Source organism: Hoplias malabaricus, chromosome 4, assembly GCF_029633855.1.
Source record: "Hoplias malabaricus isolate fHopMal1 chromosome 4, fHopMal1.hap1, whole genome shotgun sequence".
In the NCBI taxonomy this organism is placed as follows: Eukaryota; Metazoa; Chordata; class Actinopteri; order Characiformes; family Erythrinidae; genus Hoplias; species Hoplias malabaricus.
Window position 1 is genome coordinate 72,547,500 of NC_089803.1, and position 18,844 is coordinate 72,566,343.

At 44.2% G+C, this 18,844-nt stretch overlaps 1 protein-coding gene across 16 annotated transcripts in view; it reads left to right on the forward strand.

Moving 5' to 3' along the window:
- plekha5 (pleckstrin homology domain containing, family A member 5) overlaps positions 1 to 18,844 on the forward strand; it is a 165,346-nt gene that overhangs the window by 15,446 nt on the left and 131,056 nt on the right. The window contains exon 4 of one of the 16 annotated variants that reach the window (XM_066669200.1): positions 8,378 to 8,967. The exons of the other annotated variants lie outside the window; for them this stretch is intronic. Within the exon in view, the coding sequence (XP_066525297.1) occupies positions 8,378 to 8,450 (73 nt within the window). The 3' untranslated portion in view covers positions 8,451 to 8,967. Of the gene's footprint in view, positions 1 to 8,377; positions 8,968 to 18,844 lie in introns of those variants that run through there. 16 annotated transcript variants of the gene reach the window in all.

The window sequence follows — 18,844 nt, forward strand, 5'->3', positions numbered from 1 at the left end:
AAGCCGTGACCGTGAGAACCCTCAGCCAGAGTTTGTCTGTGATCCAGAGTGTGATGCAAGCACTTGGACTCTTCCCAACGCTCCCTATGACTCGTCTAAGTCATCACAACTCAGGACTGCATTCACGCCGAGACATGACCCATGCATCACAACAGTCTGCAGGGCGTCATCTGTCTGACCACAGCATCATCATCAGCAACTTCTTCAGCTGGGAAAGCACTTACAGAAATCACACTCTGCTTCCACACCTCATACCTCAGGAAAGGGTTAATCTTACAAGAATATTCCACACCTCAGAACCAACAGCAACAGCTCATCTGTCAAACCAGGCTGAGTCTGAGAAATGACACGGTCTAGGATTCAAACACAGTCTCATCTGAGTGAACTGATCATTAAAGGAGAAATATCACGAAAAAAAACACTTGTTCAGAGCATGCTCACTTTAACACGTTTATCTGGAGCCCACCGACCCACACACGGGATAAAACGAGCCGTTCTGATTCTGCTTCGCTTCTGACGTTAGAATGGCCCCGCCCCCTCGTCTGAGTCTGTCCAATCACAGCGCTGGACCCGTGTTTAAGTGAGAGCACAAAGACGAGGTTAAACTCAGCAAAACAGACACAACGAGCGCGGAGAAATAAGAGCACTGAGTAAAAACGGAGAAGAAAGAGAACAGAGTGAAAACGGCTAAAAACCAGAGCTTCTGCTCCTCGCTCCTCACTGCTGTGCGCTCGGGGTCGGGGTGAACAGCGAGCGGCTCATTATCATTTAAAGGAACAGGTGCTGAAAGCGGGCGTTCTGAACAGGGGCTGTTTACACAGGGGGAGAACACTGCTGTGGGGCTCGTGGGGTTTGGACCAAAGCGGGTCACAGTCGTTTCATTAAGAAACAGAACTATGTTCCTTTGTGGAGAAGTGGGAGAATGTCTCAAGGTGCTGTGGACTTTGAAAAGCTCCTCCTTAAAGTCTTGTATAGTAACATTAGTCATAATTAATAGGAGTTTACTCTTTTGGCTTGTGTTCCTCACGCCTCTTCCTCGCCCAGTTTACCCACATTTCACTGAACTCTGCTCTGAGGCTGAGGCCGGCTTTTGTTAAACAAATAGCGTTGATCAAACAGGCAATTCATTGCAAATGGCTCATTGTGTTCTATTTAAGCTTCTTTCCACTCGGTTAACACACAAATCAAACTGTGTACATCATTACAGCCACTGCACCATCATTCTTCAGCCCTTAGATTTATACCTTACTTTCATTTGATAAAGATAACACTTCACTGACGCTGACTTCTGCTGCTGGGTCAGAACACGCGCCGCGGAAAGAGTTAACTCCGCTCTGATAGAACCAGTTCAGAACACACAGCGCTGAAAGAGTTAACTCCACTCTGATAGAACCGGGTCAGAACACGCGCCGCTGAAAGGGTTAACTCCGCTCTGATAGAACCGGGTCAGAACACGTGTCACTGAAAGAGTTAACTCCGCTCTGAAAGAACCGGGTCAGAACACGCGCCGCTGAAAGGGTTAACTCTGCTCTGATAGAACCGGGTCAGAACACGCAGCGCTGAAAGGGTTAACTCCACTCTGATAGAACTGGGTCAGAACACACATGGCTGAAAGAGTTAACTCCGCTCTGAAAGAACCGGGTCAGAACACGCGCCGCTGAAAGGGTTAACTCCGCTCTGATTGAACCGGGTCAGAACACGCGCTGCTGAAAAGGTTAACTCCGCTCTGATAGAACCGGGTCAGAACACACAGCGCTGAAAGGGTTAACTCCGCTCTGATAGAACCGGGTCAGAACACACAGCGCTGAAAGAGTTAACTCTGCTCATGTACAAAGTATTTTAAAGTGCTTTAAAGACTGTATTAAAACAAAGACTCATCACAAAGAAAGAATAAAACTGAAAAGACTGTGATGATGACGATAAATAGATGAACTGTAGAAGTATGGCGTAATATTCCAGAGTTTAGTTTGTAGACGCTCTGCTGTGAGAAGAGTGTGGAAATGAAGCTGTGGGGAGTGTGTTCTGTCGGATCTCAGGCGTTCGCCGGCGCTGTGGCGTGTCGTAATAAACACCACACCCGAGAAAAGTCCACTGCGTGTTGATCCAGAGGCAGCTGCAGCATTAGTGTGTGTTTTACCCTGAAGCGGAGCCGAAGAGTAGCGTTTACGGAGCCTGATATCTTATTATTCTCAGGGAACCTCTGTCGGACGTGCATGAGACCACAGCGCTGAGAGCGTGGCAGGGATCCATTTTTCCTTCAGCACTGAGACTTAAGTGTTTTCAGCAGCTGAGGCTCAGACAGGGATCCTGAATCGCAGTGGTCAGTGACGCTGTGGACATTAACAACAGCTTCAGAAACCTCTCAGAGGCAGACAGCAGCTCAGTCGCTCCTCAGAACATTTACTCCCTCAACTGTAAATGATGAATGCACACTTTATACGGTGTACAGAGGTTTAAAGAGACTTTCTGTAGCGTTTAACTGAACTTTAAAATTAAAACATTCTCTGCTCTTTGTCGTTGATCAGTGACTGTGTGTCGTAGTAAAATCACATTCTCATTTTATTCAACAGAAAACCACCTAAAAACACAGTGTCACTGCGCTCCGTCCCCGACTCTGACACTGCCTCCATCTGTAACTGGTCTAAACCCACACTCACACGGCTTCAGTCTTAGGTTCTTTTCTGTTGAAGACAATGAGACTGTGATTTTAATACGACACAGTTTCAGTTACTAAAGCTACACAACTATAAAATGACAAAAGACCAGAGAGTGTTGGAATATGGAATTACAGTTATATGGTACACAATAGAAGCTTTAAAACATGTGTACACCTAATACACACCTGTCTGTGTGAGGAGACCCTGCTTAGATGAGCTCAGATTTGGGGATTCTGGGCATGTTGCATTATTATATAATAAACATCACTGCTGCGGTTGAGACCAGGATCCTACATCAATGATTTACACAGTTTTTAGTTATTAATTTACTGAAATATCCTCCTCAGCGCTCAGGACCCCCACAGAGCAGGTGTGATGTGGTGGTGGATCATTCTCAGCGCTGCAGTGACACTGACGTGGTGGTGGTGTGTTAGTGTGTGTTGTGCTGGTGTAGAACCCTGTGTCCACTCTCTGTCCACTCTGTGAGACACTCCTCCCTCGTTGGTCCACCTTGTAGATGTAGAGTCAGAGACAGTAGCTCATCTGTCGCTGCACAGTGTGTGTCGCTCGTCCTCTAGTCCTTCATCAGTGACACAGGACGCTGTCGGCTGGATGTTTTTGGTCGGTGGACTGTTCTCGGTCCAGACACTGAGGGGTTTAAAAACTCCAGCAGCACTGCTGTGTCTGATCCACTCTACACCAGCACAACACACACTAACACACCACCACCACGTCAGTGTCACTGCAGCGCTGAGGATGATCCACGTCAGTCAAATATTAACCACTGTTTATATATTTGTCCTTACTCTGGTTTTTCTGTTCTCATATGCGCTCTAAATACAAACACCATTTGACCAGAGTTGGGAAGTAAACTGTGGTGTGTTCTACGTTATTTATTCAGAATTAAAGTGAACTGATCACTGAATCACTGTAAATGAATTGAGCGTGTGGTTGGTTCTTAATGATCAGATTGATTTACAGTTCTTATGGCTTTGTTGTGAAGCGTGAACGTTGTTTTAATGTTAGTTTAATGTTGTTTACCCACACTTCTACACAGTGGGGCAAGAATGGAAGTGTGAACAGTTCAGAAAATACAGTGAACTGTGACTCAACATTTACATTATTTATGATCAATTATCATTGTCAAGAGAAAGTTAAAAAGGGTGTGCACTCTCAAAAGGTAGATTTCAAAGATTTATTTTATTTAAAAAAAGAGCTACACTGTAAAAAAATCTGTAAAATTTACAGTAAAATAGCTGTGGTTGCCAGAATTTTACCGTTAAATATACACTCACGTTTTTGTCAATCATACATTTTACATTTAAGGATTGTTTTGTTCACAGTATACACTGTAAAAAACATGGTGTTTACATAAAAATAACAAAGAAACATTGATTTGCTGTAAAATTAACGTGTAAATTGCGTGACAAAAGGAAAGGAGACTGAGATGTAGCTGTATTTAGATACAGCCAAACTACATCCTGTATTCAGCCCTTAAAATGAGATATTGCTGAAAGGACTAAAGAAATGTTCTGTAACTGGGCGCCACACGCGGAACACAGGCTGATGGTGAACTTTCCTGACCAACACACGTCTGAGATAACGTCAGCACAGAAACACACACAGTGATCACCCCACTGCAGCCCACAATCAGTAAGTCTCAAAGAAACTCTGAAAATCACAGAAAATATGGAGAAACAATGCATGCTGGGAGCTCCCTAATGAGTCTCAGCTCCTCCCAGTCCTTGGACACTTGTACCGCCCCCTAATGGTTTGTGTGTTTAACAGTGAAATAATGTATATTTTACAGTAAAGAGATGTAAAAAATTGTATTTTGGCTGATAAAATATTTACGGTATTTCACTGTTTTACAGAAACTGTTTTCAACCTTTTTAGAGTTTACAGTCATTTACTGTCATGGTTTTACAGTTTTCCACCGTAAAATTCACAGACATTTTTTACAGTGAAATGAGTTTCACACACACTTCCACATCCGTGTGTGTTTTTAGCTGATGGTTGTCCTTCATGCTGCAGTGTGTCGTCATGGCCGTGGAGAGTGTGTTTGGACTGGATTTAGTGTCAGCAGTGTCCCTGCGATCTCTGGCTTCAAGAACAGTTTTCCAAATAGTCTCCTTTCCAGTAATTCCCACCAGTTCCGGTCTGGCGCTCTGCCCCTTTGCCCTGTGGGGGGAGTGCAGTAATGGCAGTTGGCTGGAGAAGCGAACTGCAGAGTTTTTTTTGTGGGCTCCTCCCATGATCTGCTCTGGCTTACACACCGGGACGCCTATTAACGGGGGATGATGGCCTCAGCGTTAAGCGTGGTGCAGTCATCCATGAGGCCGGTAGATTTCTGCAGCAGGCTTTTTTTCATCCAGCTCTAATGAAGTAATCCGGATTTCAGCACAGCTTTCAGAGTCTTGGCCTGCTGTAGACATCAGTATTATACTCCAGACTTGTGTTGCAGATTAATAGGTAATCGAATGTACGGCCAGTTTCTGGAATGAGGTCGGGATCTATGCATTTATTATGTGAATTTATTAATTATTATATTTATAAAACCAGACACCCCCCCCCCCCCACAGTGGAACACAGTTCTGTTTCTTAAACAAACATCTGTGACCTGCTTTGGTCCAAACCCCACGAGCCCCACAGCAGTGTTCTCCCCCTGTGTAAACAGCCCCTGTTCAGAACGCCCGCTTTCAGCACCTGTTCCTTTAAATGATAATGAGCCGCTCGCTGTTCACCCCGACCCCGAGCGCACAGCAGTGAGGAGCGAGGAGCAGAAGCTCTGGTTTTTAGCCGTTTTCACTCTGTTCTCTTTCTTCTCCGTTTTTACTCAGTGCTCTTATTTCTCCGCGCTCGTTGTGTCTGTTTTGCTGAGTTTAACCTCGTCTTTGCGCTCTCACATAAACAGAGGTCCAGCGCTGTTATTGGACAGACTCAGACGAGGGGGCGGGGCCATTCTAAAGTCTCTGCACTTGACGTCAGATGCAGAGCAGAATCAGAACGGCTCGTTTTATCTCGTTTATTCTAGGTGGTCTTGTTTCACAGTAGGTGGGTTGGTGGTCTCCAGATCCACACATTTAAAAAAAGGGAAGCTGTGAAGAGTAGAGTACAGTAGAGGGGTGTTGCTTTCAGGAACAGTTTTATAGCAAGTTTAACTCTGAATGTTACAGAACTGTGAGGGTTTGAAAGAAAGGAGCTGGTGCTTGTAACTGGGACTTGGAAAACTGGGGCGTTCAGATAATGGCCTGTGAAAATATTGGCATTCTCAGATCTTGTGATGACACAGGACTGTGCTAATTCAAGTCCTAACTTTGGAGAGATGTAGTCAGGGCGTGTTATACTTTGCAGAACGCTCTAGTCTCAAAATAACCTTGCAGCACCTCCTAAGACCTGCTTTGAGAGCAGAGTCATCTGAAAATGTTTCCCTCCCTGTGTTACACGCTGAGCGTGAGCAGGAGATACCCAGCCGTCTCTGGACCTGAGCCTGAGTTTGGCTTTGCTCCTGTTAATCTCCCCCAGAAGATAATCCAGGGCTTAATCCTAGTGCTCAGAGGGGAGGGCAGACAGAGGGGAGGGCATGATATTGCCATTTTCTGACCTGTAGCCTCAAAAGCTATGTGGCTTGGACCTCAGGCCTGTGGCGTAGATCCTCACCTGCAGTGGTTCACTGCAGTCTTTTACTCACACCTGGGTCATATGCCCTGTTCGGACCAGATTAGTTTTCCGTGAGGACCTGGTGTCATTTTACCCCCAGGACGTCAGTAAATTTTATGGTGGAGTGGCACTGGATGAGAAATCTTGCTGGGAGTGACTACTCCATTCAGGCATCAGCGTCACACAGGGGATCAGACACAGCAGAGCTGCTAGAGTTTTTAAACCTTCTACTGTTCTGAGAACAGTCCTCCCACCAAAAATATAAAATGCCATCCCTCAATGACCTTCCTGTCCCTCAAAACAGATAATGAGTGAGAAGATGGTAAAAACTTTACTAATCCTTTACACAGTTATTAGAACTGATGTTATAAACTGTTTAATGGAAACGTAAAGAGTAGGAAGCCTTCATAGCGCGTATGGAGTCTGCTATTGTGCACAAAACGTACAGCTTCCAGAAACATCTCTCCATTGCGTGATCCTGTAGGACATTTTGTGGATGTGAGTGTGGTGCGTCGTTCAGTGGCTGAGCTTTAACTTAAACCATGTTTCATCACTAAACTTCCAGCGCCTCCGTTGTTGAGAAAACCCAGGAAAAACTCCTTTACACCGGGGATATGACGGAATATTCCCCACAGGTCACTTTGCACTGGGTTAATAACCTGTGGTTATTTTTACTGCTCATTTTACAGAAGGTAAAAGGCTCAGGGCTGTTTCTTGAAAATGACTGAAACGGTCTGTTTAGATGAAATTAAACCACTGAGATACTCCGGGAATAATTACTTTACCCCCACATGCACAGGTTAAACTAATCCAGTCTGAAATAGGGCTATAGACGTTAACTCTGTGCCGTGGTCAGAGTCAGAGCTGTGCCATCTGCATATCTTTGCCCTGCGTCCCGTTCTGAGCTGTGGGATGATTGATGGACGACACCGCGCTCCGGTTTGTCTTTGCAGAGCCTCGCGTCAAGCCCAAGCATCAGTTGCTGATGAATGATTGGGACGTGGAGTTTCTGACAGCTGTTTTCATTGGACCTGTGATGTGCTGGAGCTGGCAGCTCGTGTGAAGTGCTAATGAAGTGTCCACAGAGTGGGGGAGCGTTATGGATATGCCTTTAAACTGCTGTAATGAGATTTGCTGAATTACTGCCTTAATCAGGGCCTTGTGGGGACACAGAGGAGATGTTTGTAATAATGAGGTGATTTACTGCTCTCTCTCTCTCTCTCTTTTCCTCTCATACCATCATTTGTCTTCCTATTTTGCATCTCCCTCAGAAGTTTCCTTTATGTTCTTAATCGATTTTGAAGACATCAGCTAAACGCATTACCCTGAGGTTTGAAGGAGAATGTCGGATGTGTGACAGCCAAACGAGGCTGAGGCTCTCACCTTCCTCCAGAAAATCACAGGAGAGCTAAAGCTCAGGGCTCGGAGAGTAAACAACCAGTAACCAGTTTATGGAGAGGAGTCTTGTCACAGCCTTGTTAACCCTGGAGGAATGTGCCAAATAGATGATAATAGAGTTTGCATTTGGGAGTTGAATTTTAAAGAGGATGTATTCCCCCTCTTCTCCACAGAGGAACACAGCTCTATGCCCCCCACGAGCCCCACAGCAGTGTTCTCCCCCTGTGTAAACAGCCCTGTTCAGAACGCCCGCTTTCAGCACCTGTTCCTTTAAATGATAATGAGCCGCTCGCTGTTCACCCCGACCCCGAGCGCACAGCAGTGAGGAGCGAGGAGCAGAAGCTCTGGTTTTTAGCCGTTTTCACTCTGTTCTCTTTCTTCTCCGTTTTTACTCAGTGCTCTTATTTCTCCGCGCTCGTTGTGTCTGTTTTGTGCTCTCACATAAACACAGGTCCAGTGCTGTTATTGGACAGACTCAGACGAGGGGGCGGGGCCATTCTAAAGTCTCTGCACTTGACGTCAGAAGCGGAGCAGAATCAGAACAGCTCGTTTTATCCCGTGTTTCTGACTCAGGCAGCGCACAGAAGACTGACAGGGGTCTTGTTTCACAGTGTGTGTGTTGGTGGACAGATACTGATATTAATGTGAACATATCTTTCCAGGACACTGTTGGTTATTTCTTCAGTCTCCTCACAAAACCCAGACGAATCCACACACTCTTACCTGACGTGTTAACAGGTTTTGTTTGAGAGACTCATCGTTCCCGGGGCACGGTGGAGTGATCTCACCTGCAGCAGAGAACATCATCAAAGCTCGTGTATGGAAATTCAGCAGCTATGCCTTCTGAATTCTTCACCACGTGGGCTTCACCAGACTCATTAAAGCAGGACGGCTGCTGCCTCGACCCACAGCAGACCGAGGCTGCATACTAACACAACACAAACAAAACTGCATTTACGCAGCTGTTGGCAGAAACCTCGCCACGCGCTTGGGGTTAAGGCAAACAAGGTTTATTCTGACATCAGTGCCGTGTGTTTTCTGAAGACTTGAATGAGAGCGTAAAATGTCAAATGAAGCCTGTTACGTGTGTTGAAGCTGGTTTTCTGTAGGATGTACCTGGTTTTAAAGCTTGGAAAATTTGGTCAAAACTGATATCATGACAGACTTCTATGTTTTGGTCGATACCAAATAATTACAATAATATTAATCTCTTGTCTTTGTCAATGTTAATATTTTTAAAATTATTTTCAAATTGAGGGCAGTGCACTGTAATGACCCTCAGTCAGTGACAGATGCTGTAAATAATGTACTGAAATATTGAATATGTGTTTAAAGTCATATTATTGTTACTGAAACATTAATATTGTGGTATAAATTGCTACAAAATTATTTTCCAGCGGTACATGGTTTGGAGCAGTATGTGCCTGGTTTGTAGAAAGATGTTCCCTCTCAGCTTTTCTTGCCCTTTTGCTCGTACTCAGACTACGTCTATATGTTTTGACGGTTCATTTAGAGAATTGTTTGGGACTTGTGAGTATGGCTAAGGGATGCTATGCTGCCATTGTAAATAAGAAGTTGTTACTAATGACTTGCCTGGTGAAATAAAGGTTAAATAAAGAAAATAATAATTAAAAAAAAGGGATGAGGCCATTCTAAAGTCTCTGTGCTTAGGGTGGCGCCACTACACCACTACACCATCTGTTGTTAGTTCAGCCATATTTCACATTCCAGTTTGTGAATAAATCTGGAAGCTATCAGCGGTGACCAGAGGTCCTCTTTTCTCTGGACAACTCTCTTTTTGGGACCTAGGGGTCAGTGTTGAGAGCTGAACTGGGACACACTCTTCAGCCACTTCAGCGCTCCACCGTCCACCGCGGAGCAGCTCAGTGTTTTACTGGAGCCTCCAACAGAAACGTGGTGGACGTTGTTGAGGTGATATTTATCATTGTATCTTCTTTGTGTTTGGAGAATGTTTCTGTGACACAGCCTTTTGTTTTCTACTGTGTATTTAACAAACAGAAAGTAATTTCCTCTGTCCCTATAACGGCACGAATACACGGACACACCTCACCGTTACTGACTTTCTGATGAGTGAATTACATCTGCACGGCTTTGTGTTTAACTTTACACCACAACGGGGGACATCTCCGGATCATTAAAGAGCACCAGAGCGAGGTGTTACTCAAAATAAAGGAGTCTGTGGATTAGTGACAGCACTGTTTTATCAGTCGGACACTTATAGAAATATAAGTCAGTAATAAATATCTAGTTCCAGCGATGCCCTGTTCCTTTATCGAGTGTAGATCACTTTACTGATAAAATATTAAGGTGTTTGGTTTTAGAAATATTCAAAAATAAGTAATATCCTAAGTTTATAGTTTATTATTTGTTATTATCTTAAACAACGACATTGATATGAAACACCAAAGCTTCTCCAGAACTTCCAATGACAACGAGATGTATTTTGGGCATTTCCTGTGTTTGAAACGGCAGAATAACCTCTGTGACAATGGCTATGTGGCTAATGGCAGTCCGGCTACACCAGGCTTGTTTTAAATAATATGTCCCTTTTAAGTCACTCTGGGTTAATGACATGAAAGTAAATCTTTCTCTTTTTCTCTCTTGGTCTGTGTCTATGTGTAAAACACAGTCTTGCTGAGGTAAAGGAGTGGTAGCACCCAACACATCATTGTTCCACTGATAATACGAAAGGTCCCAATAGTGTCGGAGTCTTCAAAGGCTCAGTGAAGGGGCACAAGATGAGGCGGGGAAAGAGCCTCCATTATCCTCTCTTTCCTTCTGAGACTCCTATTAATAATTCACCTGCTGGTTTTTGTAAGGCCTCTGCAGTGTGAGGGTTGTGAGGGTTTTCAGACACATCTGAGGGTCTGTCTGGAGCACACCATCTGACTTAATCAGAGCGTGTTTTGTATAAACGTCTAAAGGGGCTCCAGCTGTAATCAGTAGGAACCGTGTTGTAAATGGGCCTGGGGTCTGAAGTGGGTCGTTTGTCGCTCACGGAGCATTTGCTTTGTTTCCTGTTGTGATTAAGACTGTTTTACACTTGTGCCAATGAACCTCTTAAATCAAAAATGATTCAGAGAAAGACAAACCTGATTCTGAGAAAGACAAACCTGATTCAGAGAAAGACAAACCTGATTCTGAGAAAGACAAACCTGATTCAGAGAAAGACAAACCTGATTCTGAGAAAGACAAACCTGATTCTGAGAAAAATCAATCTGATTCTGAGAAACACAAACCTGATTCGGAGAAAGACAAACCTGATTCAGAGAAAGACAAACCTGATTCAGAGAAACACAAACCTGATTCTGAGAAAGACAAACCTGATTCTGAGAAACTCAAACCTGATTCGGAGAAAGACAAACCTGATTCAGAGAAAGACAAACTTGATTCTGAGAAACACAAACCTGATTCAGAGAAAGACAAACCTGATTCTGAGAAACACAAACCTGATTTAGAGAAACACACACCTGATTCAGAGAAACGCAAACCTGATTCAGAAAAATGCAAACCTGATTCAGAGAAACGGAAACCTGATTCAGAGAAACACAAACCTGATTCAGAGAAAGACAAACCTGATTCTGAGAAAGACAAACCTGCTTCTGAGAAACACAAACCTGCTTCTGAGAAACACAAACCTGATTCTGAGAACAACAAACCTGATTCTGAGAAACACTAACCTGATTCTGAGAAACACAAACCTGATTCAGAGAAACACAAACCTGATTCTGAGAAAAATCAATCTGATTCTGAGAAACACAAACCTGATTCTGAGAACTACAAACCTGATTCAGAGAAACACAAACCTGATTCAGAGAAACACAAACCTGATTCTGAGAATCACAAACCTGATTCAGATAAACACAAACCTCATTCGGAGAAAGACAAACCTGATTCGGAGAAAGACAAACCTGATTCAGAGAATCACAAACCTGATTCAGAGAAACACAAACCTGATTCAGAGAAAGACAAACCTGATTCTGAGAAAGACAAACCTGATTCTAAGAAAGACAAACCTGATTCTGAGAATGACAAACCTGATTCTGAGAAACACAAACCTGATTCAGAGAAACACAAACCTGATTCTGAGAAAAATCAATCTGATTCTGAGAATCACAAACCTGATTCAGAGAAACACAAACCTGATTCGGAGAAAGACAAACCTGACTCGGAGAAAGACAAACCTGATTCAGAGAAACACACACCTGATTCGGAGAAACACAAACCTGATTCAGAGAAACAGAAACCTGATTCAGAGAAACGGAAACCTGATTCAGAGAAACGGAAACCTGATTCAGAGAAACGCAAACCTGATTCTGAGAACGACAAACCTGATTCTGAGAACGACAAACCTGATTCTGAGAAACACAAACCTGATTCGGAGAAACACAAACCTGATTCTGAGAAAAATCAATCTGATTCTGAGAAACACAAACCTGATTCTGAGAAACACAAACCTGATTCTGAGAAAAATCAATCTGATTCTGAGAATCACAAACCTGATTCAGAGAAACACAAACCTGACTCAGAGAAACACAAACCTGATTCAGAGCTTGGTGGGATGAGAAGGGGATTTGCTCATGTTCTTCTGCTGCAAGGAGCCCAGAGTTGGGGGAAAATGCAGTTCGTCAGTTTGAGCAGATACGATAGATCCGTGTGAGCTTTGGAAGCGTCACAGAGTTGTTGTGATTTTTGTGAACATGTGAATATGTGCTGGGTTGAATCCATGTGGTTGTGAATGGCTCTGTTATCTTCTGTGTGTGTGTGTGTGTGTGTGTGTGTGTGTTTGAGAAAGTGTACTGAAGATCAGAAAGCTTTCCATAGTATCAGATGAAAAGTTAATTATTTTACTTCAAAGGGCCGTTAAGATTCAGAACAACAGTTTTCCTAATCTGCGCTGGTGTGATGCTCACGCGGACGCCTGCGTTTGAAATGATGATGAAATCGCAGGCAGAAATGGAGCAGAACTGAAACTAAATTTAGTTCAACCAGAAGAGTCACCTGACCAACTCCACTCTGTAAACCAACAGTGACACCGACCCAAACAGAGAGCGGAACGTCCCACTGTAATCTCACGTGGCCTGCTGTAATCTCACGTGGCCTGAATGTGTACATAGATATGGCAGAGGAGAAACAGGCCTTTATTAAGAATGTGTTTCCCTTCAAGAATTTTTACACATCTGTGTGACACCACAAAAACAATCACGTGAAGTGGGTCTGAAGTGGGTCGTTTGTCGCTCACGGAGCATTTGCTTTGTTTCCTGTTGTGATTAAGACTGTTTTACACTTGTGCCAATGAACCTCTTAAATCAAAAATGATTCAGAGAAAGACAAACCTGATTCTGAGAAAGACAAACCTGATTCAGAGAAAGACAAACCTGATTCTGAGAAAGACAAACCTGATTCAGAGAAAGACAAACCTGATTCAGAGAAAGACAAACCTGATTCTGAGAAAGACAAACCTGATTCTGAGAAAAATCAATCTGATTCTGAGAAAGACAAACCTGATTCTGAGAAAAATCAACCTGATTCTGAGAAACACAAACCTGATTCGGAGAAAGACAAACCTGATTCAGAGAAAGACAAACCTGATTCAGAGAAACACAAACCTGATTCTGAGAAAGACAAACCTGATTCAGAGAAAGACAAACCTGATTCAGAGAAAGACAAACTTGATTCTGAGAAACACAAACCTGATTCAGAGAAAGACAAACCTGATTCTGAGAAACACACACCTGATTCAGAGAAACACACACCTGATTCAGAGAAACGCAAACCTGATTCAGAAAAATGCAAACCTGATTCAGAGAAACGGAAACCTGATTCAGAGAAACACAAACCTGATTCAGAGAAAGACAAACCTGATTCTGAGAAAGACAAACCTGCTTCTGAGAAAGACAAACCTGCTTCTGAGAAACACAAACCTGATTCTGAGAACAACAAACCTGATTCTGAGAAACACTAACCTGATTCTGAGAAACACAAACCTGATTCAGAGAAACACAAACCTGATTCTGAGAAAAATCAATCTGATTCTGAGAAACACAAACCTGATTCTGAGAACTACAAACCTGATTCGGAGAAACACAAACCTGATTCAGAGAAACACAAACCTGATTCAGAGAAACACAAACCTGATTCTGAGAATCACAAACCTGATTCAGATAAACACAAACCTCATTCGGAGAAAGACAAACCTGATTCGGAGAAAGACAAACCTGATTCAGAGAATCACAAACCTGATTCAGAGAAACACAAACCTGATTCAGAGAAAGACAAACCTGATTCTGAGAAAGACAAACCTGATTCTAAGAAAGACAAACCTGATTCTGAGAATGACAAACCTGATTCTGAGAAACACAAACCTGATTCAGAGAAACACAAACCTGATTCTGAGAAAAATCAATCTGATTCTGAGAAAAATCTGTCTGATTCTGAGAATCACAAACCTGATTCAGAGAAACACAAACCTGACTCAGAGAAACACAAACCTGATTCAGAGCTTGGTGGGATGAGAAGGGGATTTGCTCATGTTCTTCTGCTGCAAGGAGCCCAGAGTTGGGGGAAAATGCAGTTCGTCAGTTTGAGCAGATACGATAGATCCGTGTGAGCTTTGGAAGCGTCACAGAGTTGTTGTGATTTTTGTGAACATGTGAATATGTGCTGGGTTGAATCCATGTGGTTGTGAATGGCTCTGTTATCTTCTGTGTGTGTGTGTGTGTGTGTGTGTGTGTGTGTTTGAGAAAGTGTACTGAAGATCAGAAAGCTTTCCATAGTATCAGATGAAAAGTTAATTATTTTACTTCAAAGGGCCGTTAAGATTCAGAACAACAGTTTTCCTAATCTGCGCTGGTGTGATGCTCACGCGGACGCCTGCGTTTGAAATGATGATGAAATCGCAGGCAGAAATGGAGCAGAACTGAAACTAAATTTAGTTCAACCAGAAGAGTCACCTGACCAACTCCACTCTGTAAACCAACAGTGACACCGACCCAAACAGAGAGCGGAACGTCCCACTGTAATCTCACGTGGCCTGCTGTAATCTCACGTGGCCTGAATGTGTACATAGATATGGCAGAGGAGAAACAGGCCTTTATTAAGAATGTGTTTCCCTTCAAGAATTTTTACACATCTGTGTGACACCACAAAAACAATCACGTGAGATTCCACTGTAATTCCACACGTCATTCCTCAGTCTCACGTGGCCTGTATGGTACACCAGCATTACTCAACCTTTTCTCGACAGAAATCAGTTGAATATTCGTTGAATGATTTGTTTGAGGATGAAATGTGTTTGTGCGTCCGCTGTGTCCCCCTCACAACACCAACACAGCCTCTGTTTACAGTGCACTAAAGACGTAATACATCTCTGATTGAGAAGTTTATACTGAGAGATGTTTAAGTTTCCGACCCAGGGCTTCAGCCACAGGTCCAAAAGGTCCAAACAGGACCAAGGCCCACCCAGCCGTGTCAGAGCTGGAGCGTGAGGGGAGTGTGAGACATGAGTGTGTGTGTTACCCCCAGCACACTGAGAGAAATGAACCCCCCTCCCGTTCTAGATGCTGTGGGGCTAGGGCTGGGTGGTGTAACAGTAACAGTGTACACAGCGGTGTTTAAAACGTAGACTGTGTCTCAGAGTGAGTGTGATATTAATGACCTGTGTGTGGTGTGTCCAATTTCTGTCGTGTCTTTCAGTACAAGGCCAGAGTTCATTCTTGTGCATTTAAGAGAGCCACAGGGAGGGGGCGCTGTGGGAGCTCACTGACTGCTGAAGTCACAGGTGGGGGATAAAACACAAGCCCAGTCGCCCCCCGCAGTGTGAGTTTAGAGCTGGGTTTGGGTTAAAACAGAGAGGAATGAAGCTGAAAACAGACAAAACACTCAGAAGTCTCTGTGCTCACAGCTATGAGGCTTTATCTCTAAATGTGTGTGATTTGAGCCTCAGTTTCACTGGAGAATCATCTGCTGTGGTGTGTGTGTTAAACCACAAGTGTCTGTTAGCGCCAGCTGTGCTTCTAAACGGTGAAGAACCTTATTTCACTTATTTATAACTTCTCTGTTCCTCCAGCAGCAGGTGGTGAAATCTGCTCTCTCTCAGAAACTGTTTTTATCGTCAGCACGTGTCGGTGTGGGGCTGTGGTGAGCTGAACTGCACAGCGCCGAAAACCCTTCACTCGACTGTGTACTCACAGATATGAGGCTCACGCAGCCCGGCAGTGCAACCCCTCCTCCCTCAGCTGCAGTTTTATTTCCAGCCTCATCACTGCTCTGACGTCGGTGCTGCATTTTCATACATTTTGTAACTGTTTTTATTCCTACGTCAGAATATAATTCATAGCACCCCTGATGCAGCCAGACGACCCCTGGTTGACAAAGGCTCATGTACATGGATGTTACTTCTGTTGCAGAATCTTGAGATGTAATTGTGTCCCATCACTGGAAGGTCACGTGAGATCCCACTATACTGTACGTGTGTGTGGATACGCTTGAGTAGATGTTATAAGAATATTATTCCTAATGATGAATCGGAGATGTAATTGTTGTGTCTTTGACTCATTACCAGGTCACGTGAGCCTTCGCTGTAATCTCACGTGGCCTATACGTTCTGGTAGCTTATTTCTGGTCAAGCAGTTGGATGTGTTATGTCTGTGTCTCATCATCAAAATAATGTCCTCTGTCTCCACAACCACTGCCCTTACATGGAGAGGTTCTCTCTCTCTCTCTCTTTCTAACTCTCTCACTCTCGTCCTCTCTTTTTTCCCTCTCTCGTTCTCACTCCTCCTCACTCTTACACTGTCTCTCTCATTCTTTCTCTCACATTCTCCTCTTTCTTGCTTTCTTTCTTTCTTTCTTTCTTTCTCTCTCTCTCTCTCTCTCTCTCTCTCTCTCTCTCTCTCTCTCTCTGTTCTCCTGGTCCAGTATTAATGACAGCACTGTGTTTCCTCTAGGTCCAGTTCCTCTTGTGTGTGTAACTCTGGACATTTCTCCACTGATCAAACAGAGCTCTATTAATGACCCCCCTGTGTTTACTGTAAAAAAAGGCTGTTTTCTGGGAAAGAAATAAAAGACCTAAGAGTGATCTCAGATTCTTATCTCAGACCCCTGCCTGTGATCTGCTGCAGTGAGATAAGGAAGGCCATTGATGTTGGGGAAGAAGTAAACGCTGTGATTAAACGAGAGGAACAAGGGAACATTTGTGGCCACGGTCCGGTCAGTGCAGACTGAGCTTGTCTAACTCTTCTCTGTCAGACGTACTCTGGTTTTTGACCCAGTTTCCTTCTAGAACTTCAGAACCATGGTTATCTGCAGTCAACGGTACCTCAGGGCCCCAATTATACGTCATCGGTAGGGGGGGTGGGGGGGTGCTGAATTCAGCTCCAGAGCAAGAGATAAGTGGGCACTCCAGAGCCCACATTCCCCCACCCACATGACTCCGCCCACATGACTCCGCCCACATGACACCACCCACGTGACTCCGCCCACGTGACTCAGCCCTAGTGGACAGCAGTGCCTCTATGATGATGACCCTCTGCTGTCTAGGTTGTTGATGTGTTTAGTATTTGGGGCGTAACTCCTTGCGCTGTGTTGTGCCATAGTCCTAGAGGACATTGTCTCCTTTCTCTGCTGATCTGTGTAGAGCTGAAAGGACAGTGGCCCCCCTCTCATCTCTGTCCTCCCCTGTTTCGAAGCCCCTCTCGTGTCGGGGTCATTTCACCGTCACGTCCGTCCACATTCTCCTCCCTGGGTTTGAACAGGGCCTGAATGCGTCAGTGCAGAGCAGGTGTTCTCTCACTTATTGTGCACTGAACAAGGCCAGCCGCTCCCGGGGGGAGGTGGAGTGTGTGGACGAGTGTGTGTTTAAAGCACCGTTCTGCAGTGTGTGCAGTCGACATTGCAAAACTTTAGGGTTCACAAGGTCAGCAGAGGCATTAATCCCAGCTGCAGAGTTGAGAGGCCCCTCTGCCTCTGCCTCGCCTCGCTTTTAAAAATAGTGCAGAACTTGAGTCCACACCAGTGGAAAATTCACAGAGTGGCAGCAGGACTGAGAGAGATTCCTCTGCCTGGATACACAGACAGACGGAGAGACAGACAGACAGAGAGAGAGAGAGACAGAGAGAGAGAGAGAGAGACAGAGAGAGACAGACAGAGAGAGAGAGAGAGACAGAGACGGAGAGAGAGAGAGAGACAGAGACGGAGAGAGAGACAGACAGAGAGAGAGAGAGAAAGAGATACAGAGAGTGAGAGAGAGAGAGAGATGGGTAATTCTCACACATTTCTGTTTAACTCGTCCTGTCCACACTCACACACACACACACACACACACACACACACACACACACACCCTCTTCCTGGTCTTCAGCCTGTAAACGTATTTGTAAACAATTAAGTAAAATATTAAATCAATATTAACAATATAAACAATACTGATAAGAGTAACAGTGATACTGAATAATATAAAAGAACAGTTTAAAGGTGTAGTGAGACCTTTTACTGTTCTGCTTTTATTCACTAAAATAGACAACTGTTTAAAGTCAGTGATAAACCAAACGTATCTGCGACCTCTTAAGAGTCTAGTGCTTTATTCAGTGGAAACACGTCACTGTTACACTTTTATTAACACTGATATATGTGTCTCTCTCTCTCTCACACACACACACACACACACACACAGAGACACACGAACAGACAGACACACACACACACAGAGACACACAGACACACACACAAACACACACACACACACACACAAACACACACACACACACGAACAGACACAAACACACGAACACACACACGCAGAGACACAAACACACAGACACACACACACACACACAGACACACACACACAAATATACACACACACAGACACACACTCACACACACACACAAACACACACACACACAAACACACACACACACACTCACACAAACACACACACACTCACACACACACACACACACACACACACACTCACACAAACACACACACACTCACACACACACACACTCACACACTCACACACACACAAACACACACACACACACTCACACACACACACTCACACAAACACACACACACTCACACACACACACAAACACACACACAC